The sequence below is a fragment of the Symphalangus syndactylus genome, chromosome 8 (genome assembly GCF_028878055.3).
Source record: "Symphalangus syndactylus isolate Jambi chromosome 8, NHGRI_mSymSyn1-v2.1_pri, whole genome shotgun sequence".
Taxonomy (NCBI): domain Eukaryota; kingdom Metazoa; phylum Chordata; class Mammalia; order Primates; family Hylobatidae; genus Symphalangus; species Symphalangus syndactylus.
Window position 1 is genome coordinate 23,921,139 of NC_072430.2, and position 24,151 is coordinate 23,945,289.

At 53.1% G+C, this 24,151-nt stretch overlaps 1 protein-coding gene across 4 annotated transcripts in view; it reads left to right on the forward strand.

Annotated features, from left to right (window-relative positions):
* Nucleotides 1-24,151, forward strand: part of ITPK1 (inositol-tetrakisphosphate 1-kinase) — a 185,157-nt gene that overhangs the window by 32,399 nt on the left and 128,607 nt on the right. For 3 of the 4 annotated variants that reach the window (XM_055288342.2, XM_055288344.2, XM_055288343.2), the window contains one exon: nt 11,194-11,218. The exons of the other annotated variant lie outside the window; for it this stretch is intronic. In XM_055288342.2, coding sequence (XP_055144317.1) covers nt 11,194-11,218 — 25 coding nt within the window. The remainder of the gene's footprint in view (nt 1-11,193; nt 11,219-24,151) is intronic. 4 annotated transcript variants of the gene reach the window in all.

Sequence of the window (24,151 nt, forward strand, 5' to 3'; positions counted from 1 at the left end):
TCTCCTGCCCTGGCCTCACTTCCTCCTTCCTGAAAATTGAGTTGAGGCGGGGAATCTCAAATGCATCTCAGTCCCTGTGCTGCTTTCAGCCCCTGCAGCTCCGATGACCTCTCCAGGAGGTGCCAAAGGTGGGTCACCCACTCTGTCTCTCTCTCATGTCCTGTTCACTGGGAAGAGCTGCTTCCAGGCACCCCTGGACGCTGTTCTGGGTCTGAGGGAGTGCACTGACTCAGGCTGCTGTGCCTGCACTGAGGGGCGCCTGGACTTTGAGGCCGGCCTGCTTCCCCCTGGGTGGGGCACCCAGTTGGAGGGAGGGTCTTCAGGTAAGGTGGTTGGTGACTCCCCAGTCAAAGGAAATATGCCCCCACTCAATAAAAAAGACACATGACAGCTTCCAGTTTTTTTTTTTTATTATTAATTTTTTTTGCATACAAAAACAATAAACATTTTCTAAAAATACATACAAACAAAAAGATGCGTATCAAACATATTAGGAAGGTTGCACATGGGAAGTCGGGGAATAGAAATGGGGGTGGGAGTTAAAATAAATGAGAGAGGGACTTTATATGGATCAGTGATAATAACTCAATCCTCTATTTGACAAAGAAGAGGGAGAAGGAAGAGGAAGAAAAAGAAAGTGGGATAAAGGATCAGAAAGGGAGGAAAATAGAAAAAATTAGAGTATGACTCCAGGGTAGACCTGTTTTGTTGTCATTGAGTTGGTTGGTTGGTTTGTCTGTTGTATTCTTCATGTTTCGCCAAGTTGGCCAGACTGGTCTCGAACTCCTAGCCCGAAGTGATCAACCCGCCTCGCCCCCCAGAGTGCCAGGACCACAGGCGTGAGCCTCCACGTCCAGCCCCCACGTTGCTTCTGGCCTCCGTGGTAGACCTCCCAGACGGAGCGGCCAGGCGGAGGAGCTCCTCACTTCTACCCAGACACGGGGCGGCCGGGCAGAGGGGCTCCTCACTTCACAGACGGGGCGGCCAGGCAGAGACGCTCCTCACTTCTTCCCAGACGATAGGTGGCCGGGCAGAGGCGCTCCTGACTTCCCAGACGTTGGGTGGTCGGGCAGAGGCGCTCCCCACTTCCCAGACGATGGGTGGCCGGGCAGAGGCGCTCCTCACTTCCCAGACGATGAGCGGCTGGGCAGAGGCGCTCCTCACCTCCCAGACGATGGGTGGCCGGGCAGAGGCACTCCTCACTTCCCAGTTGAGGCAGCCGGGCAGAGGCGCTCCTCACTTTCCAGACGATGGGTGGCCGGGCAGAGGCGCTCCTCACCTCCCAGACGATGGGTGGCCGGGCAGAGGCGCTCCTCACCTCCCAGACGGGGCGGCCGGGCAGAGGCGCTCCTCACTTCCTCCCGGACGGGGCGGCCGGGCAGAGGCGCTCCTCACTTCCTCCCGGACGGGGCGGCCGGGCAGAGGCGCTCCTCACTTCTTCCCGGACGGGGCGGCCGGGCAGAGGCGCTCCTCACTTCTTCCCGGACGGGGCGGCCGGGCAGAGGCGCTCCTCACTTCCTCCCGGATGGGGCGGCCGGGCAGAGGCGCTCCTCACCTCCCAGACGATGGGTGGCCGGGCAGAGGCGCTCCTCACTTCCCAGACGGGGCGGCCGGGCAGAGGCGCTCCTCACTTCTTCCCGGACGGGGCGGCCGGGCAGAGGCGCTCCTCACTTCCCAGACAGGGTGGCCGGGCAGAGGCGCTCCTCACTTCCCAGACAGGGTGGCCGGGCAGAGGCGCTCCTCACTTCCCAGACGATGGGTGGCCGGGCAGAGGCGCTCCTCACTTCCCAGACGATGGGTGGCCGGGCAGAGGCGCTCCTCACTTCCCAGACGGGGCGGCTGGGCAGAGGCGCTCCTCACTTCCCAGTCGGTGGGTGGCCGGGCAGAGGCGCTCCTCACTTCCCAGACGGTGGGTGGCCGGGCAGAGGCGCTCCTCACTTCCCAGACGGTGGGTGGCCGGGCAGAGGCGCTCCTCACTTCCCAGACGGTGGGTGGCCGGGCAGAGGCGCTCCTCACTTCCCAGACGGTGGGTGGCCGGGAAGAGGCGCTCCTCACTTCCCAGACGGGGCGGCCGGGCAGAGGTGCTCCTCACCTCCCAGACGGGGCGGCCGGGCAGAGGCGCTCCCCACCTTCCAGATGGGGCGGCGGCCGGGCAGGGGTTGCAATCCCAGCACCCTGGCAGGCCAAGGCAGGCGGCCGGGGGGTAGAGGCTGCCGCGAGGCCAGACCACGCCACCGCACTCCAGCCCGGGCAACACCGAGCACTGGGTGAGCGAGACTCCGTCTGTAGTCCCAGTACCTCGGGAGGCTGAGGCGGGCAGAGCACTCGGCGTCAGGAGCTGGCGACCAGCGTGGCCAAGATGGCGAACGCGTGCCTGCATCCAAAGGAGAAAAGGCAGGCAGCGGTCGCGCGCGCCGGCAGTCCCAGGCAGTCTGCGGCGCGGGCAGCAGCAAGCCGAGTAGATTGTAGCCTGGGCCAGAGAGGGAAAGAAAGAAAGAAAGAAAAAGGAAGGAAGGAAGGAAGAAAGAAAGACAGCTTCCAGTTTATCTGGTTCTTCCCTAGAGCTGTCCAGACAATTCAAATGTTTGTACTGGCTTTAAAATTCTGTTCGTATGTTGTCTTTATATTGGGCCATTTCAGTTTCTGGCACTGTTAATAGGAGGAAAATCCAAATTACCAAACAATCAGCAAGTGAACCAAGATGCCACGGGGCAGGCGAGCAGGGGCGACACGGGGCTGGAGCCTGGCCCAGGAACCCGGCAGCACTCTGGGAGTGTTTGCAGAGAGCCTGCCAGGTCCAGGGTCTGCAGGGGGCACAGGGATGCTGAAATAAAGAGCCATCTTTGGCCTCGAGGGGGGCTCATGGTCTGATGCTGAGCACGGAGCAGGCTTCAGTGGAAGCCGTGATTCCTGCCTCTTGATGAGGAGGGCGCTTGAGCTGCTCTTGGTGTGTAGGCAGGAGTTTGCCAGCTGAGGATGGGCGTCTGGCAGGGGGATCAGTTTGTGCAAAGGCAGACTTGGGTCAAGCCTTGGTGTTTGGAGATTGGGTCCCTTCTGGGAGGGTTTGAGAGGCTGCTGCTGCCTCCCCCGGTGTCTTCCGAGCTACACCTCCAAATGACCATGTGGCAGGTGTTTTGCTAAGAATTTGGGCCTGTAGACACAGGGCACAAGCTGTGTCCCTGAAAGAGTGCTTGTTAGTCAAGATAGGCCAGGTTAGGTTGCAGTGGCAAATAGTGTCAAGAGGCCGGCAGAAACAGGTTTACTCACAACTCGTTCAGCACGCACTCTGGATCCAGAGACTCTTGGGGGCTGTGATCTGCCCTGCAGTGGCTCAGTGTGTATCCCACTTCTTAAGTTCAGTACTGTGCACCTTTTGTGCTGGATAATTCTTTGTTTTAGGGGGCTGTCCTGTGCATTACAGGGGCCCTTTCCTCACTGGATTCTAGTAGCACTTTCCTCGGTGTGACAATCAAAAAGCTCTTCAGGTGTTGCTAAATCTCCTCGTGGGGGACACACAGTTGCCCATAGTTGGGAACCAGTGCTGGCTGGAGGTCCTCTTCATCAGTTGTTTCTTTCTGGTTCCCAGCCTGGCTTCGTTGCCACTCAGCCCGCGTTGTTTCCAGGTGGCGGGTCTGGCTGCCTCTGCTGGTGGGTGGCAGCCTCATGTGCTTCCTTGTTTCTGAGGTCAGGGAGGCCTCGGTGCTGGCAGTGGAATGCTTCTTCCGGGAGGGGACATGGTCACCTCTGTTCACATCTCATTGCCCAAGACAAGTCATGTGGCCATGCCTAACTGGGGGCAGGGACAACACAGTGGCACTGAGTGTCCAGGAGGGAAATTGCCAGCTTTGGTGGCCACCATTGATGTTCACCACCGAGCATTAGCCTGGTGGGGTCAGTGCAATGGAGTCCAGCAGCCTTTCTGTCTGCCCAGTGCTGGGTGTGGGCAGCTTGGGGCAGTGGGGCCTGAGGAGGGTGGGAGCCAAGGCAGGTTTCTCCAGAGGAGCTGACCTGGGGGGTCAGGTGGTGATGTGGGGATGGCATTTGAGGAAGGGAACAGTGTGGCCATCAACACACATGGGTGACAGGGGCCCAGTCATCTGTTTAGGAGCCCCAAGTCCTGGGGAGACTTCCTGGGCTTCTGTGGGGTATGGTGTGGGCGCTGCCCTCTGCAGGCAGGGAAAGGGGGACCATAACTTGGGGCTTTTTCCCCAGCGCCTGGTACCTGGAGGTGCCAAAGGGTCTTGTTATTTGGGGTGCCTGAAATCAGTAGTTACTGAACTGTGCCACACGTTGCTTGGATGAGGATGTGCCTGGCTTCCCACTTCCCCGAGTGGTTCTCCGCAGAACCTTCCTCCCTTGCGTCTTCACCATTTCATGTACTTCACTTGCTGCAGCCCTCAGGTCCCCACACCTGCCCTGGGGAGGGCCTCTTGGGTGGGAAAGGTCATATCCTTTTAACAGACATGAAAGCTGAGACCCTGGGTGGCTCAGTGGCACATCCCATGCCTGCTGCTGGTCATGGTCCCTGAGCCTTTTGTGCCCTGCTCTGCTATGTGGCAGGCCTGCTGCTGGATGGGGTCTGTCATCCCAGAGTGTCTTGTGTTAACCTCCTGACGCCACACCTGGTACTGTGCTGCAGTGGCCTTGTGGTAGCGTGGATGCCGTGGACGTGTCTCTGTTCCGCATCACTCTTTTCTACTTCTGCTCTGATCTTCTTTATTGTTTTCCCTTATCATCCCCTCTCCCTCAGTGCTGGGTCATCCAGAGTAATTTTCATCATCTTCAGAAGTGGTAACCACTGTCACTTACAGGGCCCCTGCTGCTCAGTGGCCAGTGACAGAAAGCTTTAGCTGGCTCGAGCAGAAATCTGCAGCTGAAGGTCCAGAGAGGACAAGCCCCACCGTGGCCGGGTCTGGCCAGGGAATCTGCCCTCCTGGAGCCCTCTTGGCCCTTTCTTCTGGTTGGCCTCGGGCTTATCCGGACTCTCGCCACATAGAAGCGATGGTGTCCTCCAGCATTTCCAGGCAGTGCCATTTGTACTGCAGACAGTCCCCCAGGACCCGTCCGGTAAAGGACCAGGACCAGCCTGGCTTGGGTCTTGCTCCCATGCTGCTGCTAAGTGAGGTAACAGGTCACGTGCCCACCGCTGGAGTGGGCCTGCTGCCCCCAGTCACGTGGACTGGAGGAGGCGCAGTTCTAGAAGGGCAGGAAGGCAGGGTGGCAGGTCACAAGGTCACAGGTCACAAGACCCCCATCCCTGGTGTGAGCCAGGTACTGTGCCAGGCCTGGACTCTGTTTCCCTTAAAGCCCGTGTGGGATGAGTTCTAGGATTCTCGCATTTTACAGATAAGAAAACAGAGGCACAAGGTACAGTGGGGTCTGGTTCTGCTCTCAGGGGCTTACCCACCTCTTCCACTCCCGCCTACTCCCCCGAATTGTGTTCATCTAAGCCTCTGAATGCTGCGAAGCTCAGTCCTGGGCTTCTAACCACTTCCTGGCACCACCACGGTTGAAAAGTGGACTGCTGCTGCCTTCTTGCGATGTTCTCTCCTCTCCTGCTCATCTGCTCCTTCCAGACTGTGAGCGTCACAACTATTTCTGGTTCTTAGGTTTCCTTTACTCTTTTCCCAAGACCTGCAAGGGCTGCCCCCACCCCACCCCTGCTGTGTCCTCCCCTTGCAAATCAGATCCTGCTTCCACTGGTCACAGAGAAGCACATGGAGTCGCACTTGTGGACAAGCAGCTGTCCCCATACCCAGCTGCTCCTGAGCAGCATCCGGAGTTCGATGAACCCTGAATCCTTCCCAGGCCCTGCCCCAGGCCTCCTGGATCAGAGGCCTTAGGGTGGGCCTCGAATGAGGATTTTTGACACGCTTCATTGGTGGTTCTCAGGCTATCTGCCCTGGCATCTGGGACCCACTGGCCTATGGGTAAAGCCTGGGCCACAGGGTGACATCCTGGGCCTCTGAAGCGTGCCCTGCCTTTATCCTCTGTCCTGCGTCTCAGCCCCCGCCCCCTGAGAGGGCTTTATGCTTCCAGAGCCCCAGACACCCTTTGGGGAGGGCGCAGGACTCCCCTTACTCCTCTATAAGTACTCTTCCCAGCACCTGTCTGTAGTTACCCTTCAGTTGCTCTGCCAGATGGCAAATGCTGCCTCTTCCTTGAAGCCTTCTTTTATTGCCAGCCCCCTCCTCTGAAAGGATCAAATCATTTTGTGAGTATTTTAACTTCCTTAAAAGTTCGTGCTCCTTGGACTTCTGGGGAGAGGCTTCCTTGTGCAAAGTGGATCCTCCCTTTGTTAATATTCCAGCTTTTGGAAAAGCATGTTTATACTTAGCTATTCCTATTTTATTAATATTCATATTAATATATTGTATTTATATATTAGTGTAATATTTATCAATAAAATGACAGTTTAGAGCCTTTAAAATTATTCACAGGTGCAGGTTTTGTGTTTTTTTTGAGACGGAATCTCGCTCTGTTGCCCAGGCTGGAGTGCAGTGGCACGGTCTTGGCTCACTGCAACACCCCCCTGCTGGGTTAAAGCAATTCTCCTGCCTCAGCCTCCCAAGTAGCTGGGATTACAGGCACCCGCTGTTATGCCCAGCTAATTTTTATATTCTTATAGAGACGAGGTTTTACCATGTTGGCCAGGCTAGTCTCGAACTCCTGACCTCAGGTGATTTGGGAGGCCCACCTCGGCCTCCCAGAGTGCTGGGATTACAGGCGTGAGCCACCATGCCCGGCTGCAGGTTTTTAATGAAACTTAAAAATTATTAAATTGTAGGCCGGGTGCAGTGGCTGACGCCTGTAATCCCAGCACTTTGGGAGGCTGAGCTTGGTGGATCACTTGAGGTCAGGAGTTCGAGACCAGCCTGGCCAACGTGGTGAAACCCTGTCTCTACTAAAAATACAAAAATTGGCTGGCATCTTGGCGAATGCATGTAGTCCCAGCTACTCGGGAGGCTGAAGCAGGAGAATTGCTTGAACCCAGGAGGCGGAGGTTGTAGTGAGCTGAGATCATGCCACTGCACTCCAGCCTGGGCGATAGAGCCAGACTCTGTCTCGAAAAAAAAAAAAAAAAAAGTAGCTTTTATTGTTACTTTCCCTACAGTTTTGAGGGTAGCGTATATGTTCATTTGTAGAAAATCTCGAAAACACAGGGAAGTATGAAGGAAAAACCACAGCACTTTGTTGGCATCACCGAGCCCCGTGGCCACAGTTAACACTGCAGCACATGCCCCTCAGTCTGTTTTCTAGGTACCGGAATGTTTCCATGGGCTTAGAACCCGTAGCGAGTGCTGCAGCCTGGTGGTCCCCACTGCAGGCCTCATTTCAGCTCCTCTTTGGACAGCACTTGGAAGCTTTTCATGATACCTCCTGATCTCTGCTGTCTTGTGTCCTCCATTGATCGATTGCTTCGTGCTTTTATCAAGCATCTATTTAAGAAACAATTAAAAAATATATTTTCCAGTTTTTGATAACATGTTATAGGCACATGGCACAACATTGAAGCGATGTATGAGGGGGCACAGTGAAAAGGAAGTCCCTCGGCCACCCCAGCTGCCCTTGCCCTTGACCAGGGGCCCTGCCATGATCGTTTTCTGTAGCACCCTCAGGTTCACTCCGTGTGTACCCAAGCACACATGCTTGTCCTGGATGTTGTTCTTAACACAGATAATTATTTACAGCACACAGGGTTTTGCATCTTACGTTTTTTCACACAGCAACGTCTTGGGGATAATTCCTCGTGGGTGCATGGAGGCCTTCTGTGTTCTTTTTTACTGCTTCATACTATTCCTTTGACTGTGTGTGGTTTGTTAATGTCCCTTCTTGGGGGAAATTTAGTTTGCTGCTAGTGTTTTGCTATCACATACAGTTTGGTAATTAACAGGGCAGAGCCGGAAACATATTGCACACTTGAGCCTGTCTGTGGGGTGATGAGGTGGGATCGTGGAGCCGGGGTTTTCAGGAGGAACAGTCACTTGACAACCAATGCTCTGGTTTCTCTTCCCTCCCCCTGTCTCCCATGTCCCTTCCTTCTCCTTCTTCCCCTTTGGCTTCATCATTCAATTTCTGAACTTTCTGGTTATGGCGGGACTTTAGGAACGTGCTTCTTGGGGAATCGAGGTTGTTGGTGCCTTTTGCAGAAGTTTCCCAATGAAAAATGAGCCCCGACAGGTTGTTTTATTTTCCTGAGAGGCTGTGGTGGTGCATGTGGGATTCCACCACCAGAGGGGATGCAGTTTTCCGCTGCCACCCCCTGGTCCTTCCATTGCACTGAGGCCCTGGAGGCTGGAGACCAGGCCTCCCTGCTTGGTGCCACCCTTGCCCATGGTGGTGCACCTGGTGGTGAACACCTGGGTGTGGGGAGAGCCCTGCTCCGGGCCAGCTCCTGCACTTCCTGAGTCTCCCAGGCCTCGGCCTGCTCTGCAGGTAATGGGGTAACCACTGTCCCACCCTCATGAGGCTGCAGACGGTATTGGTGAGTGGTGAGCTTCAAGGGGTCTGTAGCATATGTGGGTGGCCCCCTCTTTTCTGCCACGGTTGCAGTTTATCCTTTTTTTGGAGCTCTGAGCGACAGAGGAACTGCTGTGGCTCCTGGGAGATCAACCCCACTTAAGATTGCAGCCGATCTTTTCTCTAGATTACTTTTTTGTTGCTTTCTTATTTTATGTGTTCCATCTGTTTTCAGTGAGAGACTGTTTTTTTAGGACTAAGGAAGGGAGAGCTGCCTGGGATGATGTAAAATGTGGACTGATTGGAACTGACCTCAGTGAAGAAACGAGAGTCACACGCCGGGATAACCCGGATGCCAGCAGGGTTGACTCAGAGGGAAACCGAGGCCCTGGCCCAGAGGCCAGTGGAAGTCTGCGCTTCTGTGTCCCCGGCCTTTCGCACTGTGCGGTTCACACTCTCGGTGATTTGGGGCTTGAGTTTTCTGTCCTGGAGCAGGGTCGCTGGAGTTTGGGCTGGCTCCTCAAGGTCCTCTGCTGTGTGTCCTGGGGCAGGTTCCCGTCAGTGATGCTTCCTGCAGCTTTCTCGTCCCTCCAGTGGGGGCCAGGATGATTGGGAGTGAGGCAGGGGCTGAGGTGTCTACAGGTGCTCAGAAACGGTGCAGGTTGTGAGCCAGTGGTTGGATGTAGCACAGGTTCCTCATGATGCTGTCTGTCACTGTGCTGTGGGCTGTGGTGGCCCAGGGCTATGCTGTTGTGTGTCTCCCCTGTCCCTCATGAAATCGTGGAAGCAGATGGATATTGGCCACCATTCCTACAGAAACTGCAGAGAAGCTAAGAGACACTGAGGGTCCCTGAATGCCTCAACCAGGGTGGTTCTCGAACTGGATTCCTTGGGGCCCAGGTTTCTGTTGAGGTGTCGGGGGTTTGAGGGCAGGTGGACTGGGTGCTTCCCACAGTGGGACCTGGTCAGCTCTCCTTGGCCTCTGTCTTCCTGTCTCATGGAGTGGCTCCTTTGTGAGGTTCCGCTCAGTGCCTTGGTATCAGAAGGTGTTAAGGAAGCCCTCGCTGAATGAGCTGACAAACAGATGTAGGAATTAGTGGGCGGCGCCTCAGCTGTGCCATGAAACAAGGGAGCAGGGGTGCCCAAATGTTCCTGTGGGGCTTGTGCCCGTCTCCTCCCTAAGGCCTTGAGCCTCTCAAGGGCCCAGACTGTGGAGGTTGCATTTGTTGTACCCTCCGAGTGCTGGGCCCAGGAGCTGAGCTAAATTGTTACGCATTTACACCTTCATCTGCCAGCAGCCTTTGAGGAGTGTCTGTGTGCCAGGTGGGCATCATAACCGGGCACGGGCACACATGGCTTTAAAGTTTGGCATGGTCCCTGCTCCGAGGAGCTTGGGTGAGTAAACCCCACATTCCTGGCCTTGCCTGGCTACAGCCATCTCTGAGCACCTGCTGGAGGCCTTTCTTCCTAGCGCAATGTGCACAGCATGCTGACTTGGGCGCCTCGGTCCCTGCAGGTCCTGGTGGCCCTACACCAGTGCTCGTCTCTGGCTCATAGCAATCGATACCCCAAAACAAAGGGCCGAGACAGTGGTAGCCTTAAGTTCTTTCAGGTTGGGAGGCGTCCTGGAGAGGCTATGCTGAGCCGAATCCTCAAGGCTGGGGTGGGAGGTGGGCACCAGGGCCGGGGAGGAGAAAGCCCTGTGTGCCAGAGCTGTATAGGTGGGCACTTCCTGGGCCCACAGTAAGAAATGTGGGGTGGGGGAGGCTGGACGTGGTGGCTCATGCCTGTAATCCTAACACTTTGGGAGGCTGAGGCAGGCGGATCACCTGAGGTCAGGAGTTTGAGACCAGCCTGGCCAACATGGTGAAACCCTGTCTCTACTAAAAATACAAAAATTAGCTGGGCGTGGTGGTGGGTGCCTGTAGTCCCAGCTACTCGGGAGGCTGAGGCAGGAGAATCGCTTGAACCTGGGAGGCGGAGGTTGTAGTGAGCTGAGATTGTACCATTCCACTCCAGCCTGGGCAACAGAGCAAGACTCTGTCTCAAAAAAAAAAAAAGAAATGGGTCAGGGAGAGAAGGGTGGGAGTCAACAGAAAGCCTTTGTGTGTTCTGGGCAAACCCTGACCCAGGCCATGAGGCTCTTAAAATTGAGTGGCAAGAGTCAGGTTATGTGGTGGCCATGGGACTGCATGTGAGCAGGGAGGATGTGGAGGACGTGAGTGCAGCTTCGAGGCTGTTGGCGAGGGGGTAGGCGTCAGTGGGGCATTGGGAAGGCAGCGGGCAGGACTGTGTGGGGCTCCCGTGTGTGGTAGTGGATGGGTTGGAGCATGACTGGCTGTGGCAGGTCCTGGGGCCAGACCTGATGGGGAGGACATGGGGAGCTATGGGGGTTGAGGTAGGCAGGGATGGCAGGGGCCTTGGGACGACCCAAGCTGGAGCTCGGCCGACAGAGGCCCGGCCCGGGAGTGGAGGGAGGTGGCTGGCGTGGGGCCTCCGGAGGACTCCAGCAATTCCCTCTGTGGAGCCAGCCCTCTCAGCGGCAAGGTGGTTTGAGGAGTGGCTGGGAGTGGAAGGCATGGCCATTCTGGGACAGTGGCAGGAGAGGCGCAGCTGCCGGCTCCCTCCTGAAACCCCCTCATGGTCCTGCCCTCAGCGGGCTGTTGGGAACCTTCGGAAAGAACGTGTCCAGCCTGCTGGAGTAACGCTTGTTTTCTTTGTTTTTCTTCACAGGAAGCGAGGGATGGAAGTTGTGCAGGTGAGTACAGACCGCATCCCCGTGGTTCTTTGGGTAGTGGGGCCCTTGGTGCCCACCTCTCTGTCTCTCCTCCTCTCCTCCAGCGTCGGGCACGGCTTTCTCTCTTCTTCACGTGCAGCTTGTTTTTAGCTCCCCTGTGGATTTGATGTGGTTTCTGCCCTGGGCTGGGCAGACTCTGATTGGGGCTTCTCGGGTTTGGAGGGTTGCTGTGGCTTTGTCAGTGGGGAGAGGGTTGGTTTGGGAGTCCTGAGGGGGGTGTGCATGGCAGTGGTCAGGTTAGGGTGGGTGTGGGAAGGGTGAGGGGGCAGTAGGCACCCAGCTAGACATCCAGTTGTCTTGTGCTTTGTGTAGCCTCACCCTGGGTGGACTTGGGTCAGGTGCACATTAACTAGAAAAAGAAGTATGGATGGAAGAAGAAGGAAGAATGGATGGAGGGGGAGGGAAGGATCTTGGAGGGAGGGGAAAGGTGGAAAGATGGAGGGAGAAGGAAGGATGGATGGAGGGGGAGGAAGGATAGAAGGATGGATGGAGAGAAGAGGGAAGGATGGATGGAGGAGGAGGAAGAAAACATCAAAATACTCTCAGACTCTATGTGAGGGGCAGGCTGTGTTATTTGCACTAAAGGCTGTACCTGGCGCATAATGGCTACTTGGTAAACCTGATGGTGGCCTGGCCATGTCCTCTGTTCCCCTCGCTGTCCCCATTGAGGGTGACTCTGTGGTCTGTGCAGCTGGGCTGGCATCCCATCTCCTTGCCTTACGGATCTCATCTGCCTGTAGCTGTAGAGAGGGGAACCCAAGCTGGGGACTAGATCAGGGCAGAGGAGGTGCTGGCCCCTGCTAGAATATCTAAGGGGCTTTCAAAAAGCCTGCTGGGGAGCTCTTCCAGCTCACCCCCGTTAACTTCAGCTCCAGGGCTTCCCTCAGCGGCCATAGGAGAGCAGCGTCCCCATTCCTGCAGGTTCAGCATCGCAGGCCCCAGGTTTCCCCTGCTCCTGTGACCAGACTGGGGCTGGTTGATGGGTGGGGCTGGTAAAGGATCCTCCTGACCTCCCTCCTGGTAGTTTGTGGGTTGAACTTGTCACTAGAAGGCTGAGATTTGTTTTGGGATAAGGAGGTAGTTTCTGGAAGCCTCTCAGCAGCTCTAGGTTTTTGTCCAGGCTCTTCTTGGCTCTGCAGAATTGCATGATCTGCACTAAATTTTTCTTTTTTCTTTTTTTTTTTGAGAAGGAGTCTCACTCTGGAGTGGAGGCTGGAATGCAGTGGAGCTATCTCAGCTCACTGCAACCTCTGCCTCCTGGGTTCAAGCGATTCTCGTGCCTCAGCCTCCTGAGTAGCTGGGATTACAGGCACATGCCACCACACGCAGCTAGTTTTTGTATTTTTAGTAGAGATGGGGTTTCACCATGTTCCTCAGGCTGATGAACTCCCTACCTCAGGTGATCCACCTACCTCAGCCTTCCAAAAGTGCTAGGATTACAGGTGTGAACCACCACGCCCAACCTGCACTGAATTTTTCTGTGGGCTTTAATTTCTCCATCATCAAGTGGGGGATATTGGAATTCAGGAATGGCTTGGGGTGTGTGTTCAGGGACCATTTCTGATCGATTGATTTTGGCGGCCTGGAGGATCCTAAATCTGTGAGTGGGTGGGAACGGGTTCATCTGTAGTGCCTGCCAGGGGTACAGGCGTGGAAAGAGGAGGTGTGGTTATTCGTCTCATCACGGGCTTAGATGGTCTCTAACCATTGCAGCTCTAGGATTCAGTGGCTTCTATTTCCCTTTTAGTCCTCTCTGATGGTTCACTGGGAAATCCACAGATCCTTTACAGAGGCTGCTTTACCCACAATAAGCCTGAGACTGACAGCTGGGGCTCACTGTGCTCAGGAAGGCCCCGGGTTGCCCTGTGGTTCCACCCAGTCACTTGGGAGGGTCCATGGGGGAACTGCTGTGGGAGCCATTTTCAGAGGAAGTGAGTTCAGGCGCTCCCCGGCAAACACACTGCCTGAGAGGGCAAGACAGCCATCCCCCATGCCTGATCCTGTCCACACGCGACCTCAAACTGTCACACAGTGGGTGTCACCCCCACCGCTCGAGGAGAGGATGAGAGATGGACAGGGGTCAGCGGGTTTCATTTATATGGCGTTCTGGGGAGATTTAGACTAAAATCTTTAATCCGCTCGGTCTGTGGGAGGAACAGGAGACTGGAGCCACTGTGTCAGAATGTCCGGGGCAGAAGAAGCATTGCGAAATCTTTCTAGACATGTATGCTGTTCATTTCAGTGGTGGCTTGGGGGAGGAAGTGGTGGCTGGGGACCAGAGCGAAGCCAAACTGGACACTTTCCACTCCAGCATCTAAAAATAAAACCTACCACGATACCTTTCTGTTCACCTCCTCCTGGCTTCCCTGCGTTTGGAGAACTTTTAGATTTTAAGACATTGAGAAAGACTGCAAAAATGGGAAGCCAAGCCACTTGGCTGGCTTTTCAAAATCAGCTGGGCTTCTGTGCACAGGATCTCCAGGCTGCTGGGCCCTGGGAGCTGGGGGTGTTTTCCATCCTCTGGGTTCAGGTGCTGGTGACTGAAGAGGACACGCGTCCCCTTGCTGCCAGCCATCTTCCTGTGTTTCCTGCGTCTGGTCCCTGAGGGGCGTTTCCCGTTCTCTACAGCCACCCAGGGATGGTGTGGTGTTAAGTACCCTTTAGAGGTGGGGAAACTGAGGCTCAGAATGCTGTGCTTTCTCTTGGGGATTTCAGCTGGCAGTGGTGGAGTTGGGATTTGAGTGCAGATCTGTCTGTCTCAAAAGCCTGTGGCCCGTGGTTTTCTGCTGAACGGTCTCCTCTGCATGTTCATATGTTCTCCATTTACTAAATGCTTCCATTCCTCTTATTACCTAGACTTTGGCTGCTATCTAAAAAAAAGGATGTTGGGGCCAAGGGTCAGTACTCAAGACTGCAAAACGCTGGTGACCGGAGGTCGGTTGGTCATGGGAGTTGTTTCTCTTCCTGTTATTTAATGACAACAGTAACAGTCCTTTTATGGAGGACTCCAGTGTACCAGGCATCGTGGGTTTACTTTAAGGAAGCATTTGTGTGTAACCTTCCCGAGGTAGGTGTGGGAGCATATTTAAGAAAGTGGATTTTGCAGATCTCAGTGTCCTCATGTGCCTGTGCCGGAGGCTGAGGAGCTCGGGAGCTCTTCTTCTCTGCTACCCCTGTGCCTCTTCACCTCGTTCCTCCTCCCACCTCTGCAGAGGATTGTGCATGCTGTGAGGCGCAGGGCCGCCTGGGATCAGGTTCCTGTCTGTGTGACCTTGGGCCAGTTGCCTAACGACGCTGTGTCTTTCTGCTCATCTGTAAAATGGGGATAATCATGGTGCTGGTCGCCTGGCACCATTGTGAGGACTGAGTTACTTTGGGTGAAGTAATTGGCACTGGGCCTGGCACACTGGAAGCTGGTTGTCTGCAGGAGAACTGTACACTCTATCCACAGGCAGACCTGACTGAGTGAGAGACCTCAGGGCATAAAACCCTCCCGGTGGTCAAGTACAGTGGCCAGTCATTGTCATCCTGGGGCCAGGGAGGTACTTCCAGTTCCTTGCTTGCAGCAAAATTCAGAGTACCTGATGGTGTCGTCAGCTGATAGCACATTAATAATGACTTTTGTTTTGGGTGGCTGAGGTGGGTGGATTGCTTGAGCTCAAGAGTTTGAGACCTGCCTGGGCAACATGGTAAAACCTCATCTGAGGGTTCCCCCCCAACCACAAATACAAAAAATTAGTTGGGTGTGGTGGTGTATGCCTGTCATCCCAGCCACTTGGGGGCTGAGGTGGGAGGATCACTTGAACGCAGGAGGTCGAGGCTGCAGTGAGCTGAGATCGTGCCACTGCACTTCAGCCTGGGTGACAAAGTAAGACACTGTCTCAAAAAAAAAAGAACGATTTTTGATAAGAGATTACTAGATTACTGTAATTCTTGGCATATAATTATAAAGGAATCCAAAGAATTTGCTATGGTAAATCTCTTTCCATTCCATTTTTTTAAAATTTGAATAAGTGGTTTCTGCTCTGATATCTGTAAAAATTAAAAAATGGAGATGAAATTGATAAACCCTGTCTTATTCTAGCAATAGGCAATATTCATCTGAGGATTCATGAAATAATTTTTCAAAAAATTCCCATTCATTGTATAGATATATTTTTAATAAGATTTATTAAATTTTATTTATTTATTATTATTATTTTTTTTTTTGAGATGGAGTCTCACTCTTGTCACCCAGGCTGGAGTGCAGAGGCATGATCTTGGCCCACTGCAACCTCCGCCTCCCAGGTTCAAGTGATTCTCCTGCCTCAGCCTCCCAGGTAGCTGAGGTTACAGGCGCCTGCCACCATGCCTGGCTAATTTTTTTTTTTTTTTTTTTTTTTAAGTAGAGATGGGGTTTCACCATGTTGACCAGGCTGGTCTTGAACTGCTGACCTCAGGTGATCCACCCACCTCGGCCTCCCAAAGTGCTGGGATTACAGGCATGAACCACCATGCCTGGCCTAATAAGGCTTATTTTTAACGATTAGTTCTTATACAATTTTGCAACGTATTTCTGTCTTATTGATCAATTGTATACTTATAGTAATTATTATAATAATTCAGTCCAGGGGAAAACTTTTGACAGAGCTTTATCATCACAGGAAATTAAAAAAAAATTAAAACATTGATTTTTGTATCTTTTGGCCCTGTAGTATAATAAGATAATCAGTATAAGGCTTTCAAGCATAAAATACACTGTGATAGTATAAACATCTCTGAGGGAGATCAGAGTTTGTGGAGGAAAAGGGACACTGTTAAATTTCCAACGGTTAAAGAAGAGCTTGATTATGTAATTTAAAAATGGATTATGGTGAATCTCAAATCGCCATGGTATTTAGATACCATTGGATACATTTAAAAGAGAAACATTAACAGTTTTATTTTTAAATGTTAATATTTACAGTATGTTGGAAATTACATCCTCTACAAGTATTTAGACTTATGATGAGAAATTTTTCATATCAACTTAAAAATGTGCAAATAGATATGTAGTTTTAAACATTTATTTTGTGGGGGTTTGGTTTGAAGTCCACTGCTTCAGAACATTACCCTGTTTACTTCTCAGAACCAGGCCTGAGGCAAGTCCTTCCTCGGAGAGGGACAGCACAAGGCCTTGCTCTCAGGCCGTCCAGAGGCCCTAATGGGGCTGGGCTGGACTGGGCTGACTCTGGGGCCCGGAACCGCGCGCCGAGACTTGCTTGGCAGTGGACTTGTCTGCAGACCTGGTCTGTTAGGCCACGTGATGATGATCATGACAGACACAGCACTGTCTGCTCAGGGCTGCTCAGGCAGGAAAGGAAGTCGCAGGGGAGCCAGGACCCAGGCAGCTCAGAGGAAGAGGATGTCCTACTTTGTGTTTAGAGCAGGGAGTTGGGCTGCAGGACAAGGGAAGAGTGTAGTAAGGGTCGTGGGACCAGATGCTCTCTACCTCCTGTCTTGAGAGGCTACTTGTCATGACGGTGATGGTGGCAAGTACCTGTTTCCTCAGCCCCCTGCTCTGTAGTATAGTAATGGGAATGCTGGACGCACGGGCCACCCTAACTCCACCATTTCAGTGTCGAGTTGGTCTCACTAAGTGCTGAGCTGAGGGCCCCTCATAGCCAGGCCGTGCGGATGGGATGCAGTAACATGCAGCAGTTTCCCCGACACCTGCTGTGAATAGGCCCTAGGTGCTGGGGGCTCACACAGGCCCAAGCCAGGCCCCTTCACCTCTCTGTGATGTCTGCGGACAGTGGCCAAGGTAGGCAGGGACACCAGACAGGCACAGAGGAGGGCCCTCACGCAGCCTGGTAAATCAGGAAGGCTCCCTGGAAGAGGAGTCTGGTTAGTGGCAATGAGCCCATCTACCCAACAGATCCTATCTGAGAGGCAATGCCTGACGGGGCTCGACCCACTTCCTAGGTCCTTGTGCTTCCTTCTAAAACACCTAGTTGCTAAAATGACCAAGTGCCAAGCACAGCACTGTGATTACTTCCCCTGTACGCAGTGAGCCTGTGTCGGAGAAAATATCCCCTGGGTCGTCTGTGGTCTGGGGAGTGGGGCTGGGGCTCTCCTGTGGGCTGGGCAGAAGGCTTGCATCAGCCTTGCTAGGTGCTGTCACCTTGGGGCATCTTCCGCTCCGATCCAATCTGTGGGGAAGGCTCAGGAGGAGCGGTCTCCCCACCCAGGGACTCACTGCCCCTTTCTGGAATAGTCCTGAATTTGGTGGAGGAAGACCCTGAAAGAAAGACCCACCTGCTGCCGGGCCCCCTCCAGCCTGGGCGTCCTTAGGAAAGTATGCTTTGCAGCCTGACCTCTGCCCTGGCCTGTTCTCCGGGCTGCCTTTCCCCAGTTATTGTAAAAGATCAGGGGAGAAGGTGCCTATTGGCATGAGAGGGCTCGGGGTTTGACTTTAAAATGCGAATGAGCAAGCTGTAAGTGTGAGAAGTGCAGTAGCCGGTTATAGTTTCACTGTCCTCCATCCAAATTCCTTGAGAATTCAGACACTATGAAACCCAGTCGCTGGTGCAGCGGCTGTTTCTCAAGCAGGCAAGGAAGTAAGTTCTCCCAGCTTGCAAATGAGTGAATGGTGAACATACGTCTTTCTGTCCCTGTTTTCTCCAGAGCTGGTGCTGGCTGGCATGCTGGCGACCTTTGTGTATGTGTTTTTACCCCTTCCTGCACCAGACTTTCAGGGAAGGAGGTTGGTTGGGTGACCATCAAACCAGCAAGAAAAGGCAAGTCTGAGAAAGAGACACTAAGACCCCAAGGGAAGGTCCATGTGCCTGGGACCGAGGCAGAACTGGGTGCTGGGCCTCTGGAGGCGAAGGAACTGTGGGGATGCCCACTGGCAGGGAAACCGTGGGGATGCCCAAGCCCAGGGGCAGGGCAGGCCTGTCTGAGCTGTGGGGGAGTGGTGAGGACCCAAGGCTGGGCATGTGAGGAGGAGTGGGCCATCAGGGGATGGAGGCCATACCTCCTGACATGGAGTAAACCGGGCGTAGGGGCTGGCAGGAGGCGAGGTGTTAAAATGGCCTTACAGACAAGGAGCATGGCCAGGGCCACACACAGCAGCTGGGGAAGGGGGTCCTTTGGCCTCCAATGGCTTGGAAAGGCTACAGCCCCTGGCTTGAGGGGGCTAGTGAGAGACCAGGCTGGAGAGAGTAACGGTGCCAGGTGAGTTGTTCATGGGGTGCTGTGTCGGGGGCATGGAGGGGCTTCTGCAGGCGAAAGCTGGGCACTCCAACCCAAGGCTATGGGGGAAGAGCCGTGGGGAGGATACATGGAGGGTGATTAGACAGGGCTGCACTGGAAAGCAGAGAGCAGGGTTTTCTGAGAGGGGCTGTGGCTGCAGCCTAGTGAGGGGTGATGTGCTTTCCTGGGGCTCCTGCAGTGACAGAGGGCAGCAGGAGACAGATGGCAGGGCATGGTACCTGGGTAGATGTGGGAGGTGAGAGGGGGAGGATTAGTCCCCAGACTCCTCCCTTGTTTCTGGCCAGAGTGCCTGGGCATGGGGGTGCAGGAGGAGCAGCTGCCAGGGAGGGAAAGCCCACGCCAGCACCGGCGCTTTCCGATAGGTGTGCTGAGTGCAGGCACCAGAGGCCTGTGTTGGTAGCTGCTCTCCGAATTCAGAGCCAGAGGGGACTCATGTGGTTGCATAGTATGCATCTCTGGAAGGCTTATAGGTGCCAAATTCTCCATCTCAGCATTAAAAATGTACTTGTTATTTAGGTTATATTTTCACATGGTACCAACATTTTTTTAAAAGGTTTGCAGAACACAGTGTCAAATGATCAATCCACAGCGGGGTTCCCTCCGCCACCCATACTCTCCAGGGTACCCCAGCTGGCTGGCCCCAGTGCTCTGGATGGATTTTATTTCCAGGTCACTGGGGCATAGGTAGGGGTGGACACCTGTGAACATCCTTCCTTCTGTCGGTTTTCTCTGCCGTGTGCTCTGGAGCCAAGCGTAAAGGGCTTTGGGAATAACGATCGCTGTGGCGTTTGTTGGGGGTTCTGACATCTTTGGAGCTGGGATAGCCGTGGCAGACATGCAGTCCACCTCCATCCTGGGCAGTGGCTTTCTAAAGTTCGCGTGAGCCTGACTCTGACCTCTCCCCAGACCCCATCACCTCCAAGGAGGACTGCCACAGGCTTAGGGGGCTGGCTCTGCACACAGTGTTTCCATGTGGTCATTTGAGGCCAGTAATGGACACAGATTGCTCTTGGCTGTGCCTCACCTCCCTGTGGGGTCCAGAGACCTGGGTTTGAGTTTCTGAGTCTGTTTCCTGGCTGTGGATCTTTTTCTTCCTCTTTAAAGGGATGACAGCGCACAAGATTGAAGACACCTAAGAGATGCTGAAGGAATATTAATTGATTTTTACTCATCTGTTGGTATGAATAATGGTGGCATTTGAGTGGGGAAAATACAGCTACAGATGAAACTGGGCTGTTGAGAAAGATACATTGTTTCAGTGTGGAGAATACAGTATTTTTTTTTTTTTTTTGCCTCCCCTCTGTATCACTTTTGGGTTTCTAATTATTGTGGATTCCAGCTTACTCATTCCTTTTTTAAAAGATAGATTTTATGGTTTTTAAAAAAATTTGAAATGCAGGTATTTTTCTTTTTTTTCCCTAAACATTGAAAATTATTTTCATTCTCCACCATTTACTATTTGCTTAGGCTATGTAGATAACAAATAAGACAAAGTTATGTGAAAGCATGATCCCCATAGTGTTTTTTAATAATGATGATACGTGAGGTGCCGGGAAGGGTTATATAAATCAGGGTCTGCTCATAGCAGTTCTCCAACGTGGCCATTAAAAAAAATCACATTTTGGAAGACAGTGTGGGGATATGCTCGTGAGTTGCTTTGAGTACTGTCGACATACTCTGAGTGGTTTCGTTTCTATCCGTTTTATTTTGGTTCCTGAGCTTTTTAGGTTTGCTGTTAGAAATAGAAGCTATCACCGTGTTGCAGTCCTGTGTAGCTTCCGAAGGCTGTGGCACTCAGTTCTAGGGTGGTTCTTTCTCCAGCCTTTGATGCACTGAGTCAACTTGAGCAAATCCTTTAAAAAAAAAAAAGTTCCCACATCCCATGTCAAGACAACAGAGCTCTGCCAGGGCAAGTGGGGCTCCCTGTGCTCCAGGGTGCCTGGGTGCCTTCTTGCAGGCAGGCTTCCAGAACCCCAGGCCCTCCTCACCACACCACGCGGGGTTGTGACTGGATCTCCCTGGTACCTTCCACCCTTTCTTGGCTGTCAAATGTCAAGAATTCCGTGGCCTCAGTGGAGCGTGCCAGGTAAGCATTTTACGTAAAAGCAAATAAAAGATTTGGAATGAAGAACACAGGGGAAATAGGAAGGGATGGAACGGGGGTTAGAAAGGGCCAGAAGCAAGATTCTGCTCTTAAAGTAGCTGACTGTCCTGGCATTCTGGGGTAAAGGTATCCATAGCGTTGCTACTCAGAGTGTGATTCTAGGGAATCTGGGTGCAGATGGAGAAACTCGGATGCAAACACTGGATTCCTCAGCAGTCAGTTCCCGTTCGGCCTGGTGCAGGGCTGAGACTCTGAGGAGGAGGCCTCTTGACCTGAGGGCCCTGGACTGTGCTCCATGCCCAGCTGGGCGCAGCACCGTCGTAGTCAAAGCCAGGAATGGAGATGCATTGCCTCAGCTCAGTTCCAAAGACCAGGAAGCGTCCCTGAGTATTTCAGTTGAGTAAGGAGCTGGCATCTCCCTCTTCAGCCCCTTCCCTGCTCTCATATTTCTAATGCTTTTTGAACTGCTAAACTTCGGCCGGGTGTGGTGGTTCACGCCTGTAATCCCAGCACTTTGGGAGGCTGAGGCGGGTGGATCACGAGGTCAGGAGATTGAGACCATCCTGGCTAACATGGTGAAACCCTGTCTCTACTAAAAATACAAAAAATTAGCTGTGTGTGGTGGCAGGCGCCTGTAGTCCCAGCTACTCAGGAGGCTGAGGCAGGAGAATGGCATGAACCCGGGAGGCAGAGCTTGCAGTGAGCCGAGATTGCGCCACTGCACTCCAGCCTGGGTGACAAAGCAAGACTCTGTTTCAAAAAAAAAAAAAAAAAAAAAAAGAACTGCTAAATGTCACCTTGGCAGTGACACCTCCCCTGCTTTCCCAGCAGACACCTCTGCCCCCCTCTACACACACACGCACGCACACACACACACACATGCACGCGCACACACGCATGCACACCAAGCTGAGCTGCCTGTTGGTGTGTCCTCCTGAGGCTGGGACTTATTGGTCTCCGAGGAGTGCGTGGTCTGGCCCTGATGTGTGCTGTGTCTACTGGGTGAGTGAATTAAGGACTGAGTTGTTGTGCTACACAGGATGCGGCAGGCCTTGAGGGTCTGTGTTTGCTAAAAATAACTAGATTATTCTTTTGCTCATTAAGTAATACGTACTTGTGGAAATCTTGGGAAGTCAAAATAGGCTTACAAATGAAAACCCAGAGATAATTATTGAAGCAATTTTTTACATAAAATATGCCCTTTTTTCTATATGATGTGCATTCAGGTTGGCCTTTTCTGTGTCCCTAGTTTTGCCACTTGCATTTGGGGGAACAGTTGAGCATTTGCCTGTGCCATTTAAATACCTTGGAAATTGCTGTTAGAGTGGCTCCACCAGCTTCCCACCATCCCTATGTCCCAGCATCTAGAACCATTTCTCTGCTCCAGAGTCTCAAGTTCTAGGTTATTTCTGGTTTGCTGTTACTAACAGTCCTGCCCTGGGTGTCTCTGGACCTAAATCTTTGGGGGCCTAAGTCACATCTCAGGTTGTTTCATTGGGTTGCGGTCTAGAAGTGACTTCGGGATTTTGTTGCTAAAGAAGAAGGGGAGAATGGAGGATAGGTTGGGCTGCAGCTAGTCAGCTGTGTCCAGCACACTCGGGCCCTGGACTTAGAACTGGACAGGTTACTTGCCCCCTCTAAGCCTCAGTTTATTCATCTGTAAAATGGAAATAATAATGGACCCAGTCTCATAGAGTTCCAGGAGTGAATGAATAAGGAATAAGGAACAGCACAGAACCTGTTTACCTAGTTTGTCCTCAGAAGGAGCTGTTTGTGATTATTTACTGGTGCCACCTCCACCACCATCATTGTCATCATCAGTGGCCCAGGGAAGCGTGAATCTGAATGAGGTGTGTTGTGTAGTTAAATGATGCGATGGGTAGATGAGCCAAAATGAAAGGATCTCTTCTGTTTGATTTATTATCATGAGTAAAAAAGCCAGAAATGTCTGTAGCATAAGTTATGTCTGTTTGGTTTGGCTGAGGCAGGGCTGACCAGGGATGATTCTCCTGCTGTGAGTGAGTGAGGTCCCAGCTTGCCCTCTGGGGTTAGAGCAGATTTTGCTCTGGCTGGGGTGCATTTGGGGGCATGGGCTGATTTACGTTTTCCTTTTTTCTGGATCTCCCCGGGTCTAGCCATGACGGAGTGAAGGCATCACCCCCAGGGAGTGCTGACCCCTGACCCTAGCCCCATGACCCCCTCCCGTGCTAGCTCATTATTGGCAGGGGAGGTCCCAGGGAATCCCCGCACACCCATCGTGACTTTTCCAAAAGCTGTGTAAATCCAGAGTTGTAACTTGGCTCTGTCTTTCTCCTTCCCCTTGATCCACCCCTGACTCAAGAACTCCCCTGGGAAGCACAGTGGCTCCCGCCTTTGCCTCAAGTTCTCTGATGTTCTGCACAAATGGTGGGCAGAGACAGCCCTTTCAGGGACCTGATTGCCCTGGTGTCTAGTTCTCCTTTCACAGGCCTGTTTTCCAGCTCGACTGTCAATCTGAGTCTTTCTCTTTTTGAGCTTTATGCAATGGCCTTAGAGTATACCCTATAAGGAGATCCCGGCTTGCTAGTGCCCGGCCCTGCAGCTGTGTCCCAGAAACTTGGAGGTGGTGCGTGGGGCTCACTCAGCACTTCTACAGAAGCCGCCTGGGGAGGCTCCCAGGGTTCCGATGGGAATGGGGTACAGAGGCCTGAGAGGGGGCTTTGATCAGGTGTCCAGAGGGAACATTTAGAGCTCCTGGATTCTCTGCAGGAAGGCCACCAGCAGCCAGGCATGATGGCCTGTGTCTGTAATCCCAACACTTTAAGAGGCCAAGGCAGGAGAATTGCTTAAAGCCTGGAGTTCAAGACCAGCCTGGGCAACATAGTGAGACCCTATCTCTACAAAAATTTTAATTTTCCTTTTTTTTTTGAGACGGAGTCTCGCTCTGTCGCCCAGGCTGGAGTGCAGTGGCGCAATCTCTGCTTACTGCAAGCTCCGCCTCCCAGGTTCATACCATTCTTCTGCCTCAGCCTCCTGAGTAGCTGGGACTACAGGCGCCTGCCACCATGCCTGGCTAATTTTTTGTATTTTTAGTAGAGACAGGGTTTCACCATGTTAGCCAGGATGGTCTCAATCTCCTGACCTCGTGATCCACCCACCTCGGCCTCCCAAAGTGCTGGGATTACAGGCGTGAGCCACCGTGCCCGGCCAATTTTCTTTTTTAAAGGCCACCAGCCCTGGTGTCTGGGCAGTAAGCACCTAGTAGTATTGCTTCAGAGCTCTAGAATGTGCACGTAAAAATTCCAAAGTGCGTTTGGTGTCTGGGCTGGGCTTCTATGAGCAGCCCAGGCAGCAGCAGCGAGAACTCCTGTGTGTGCCTCGCCTACTGAGTGTCAGGGTTAGTGCCCCACTTGCCAGGTGAGAGGACTGAGGCTCACACAGGTGGGCTGGTTACTGCCTAGCATGTGAGCTGTGGAGCTGGGATTGGATTCTAGAGGTGTGGTAGCATAGCCAGTGCCTCTTCTCCTCCGAAGACTGCCTGCCTGGTGAGAGTCCAGTGACTCCTCCCTAGCTCC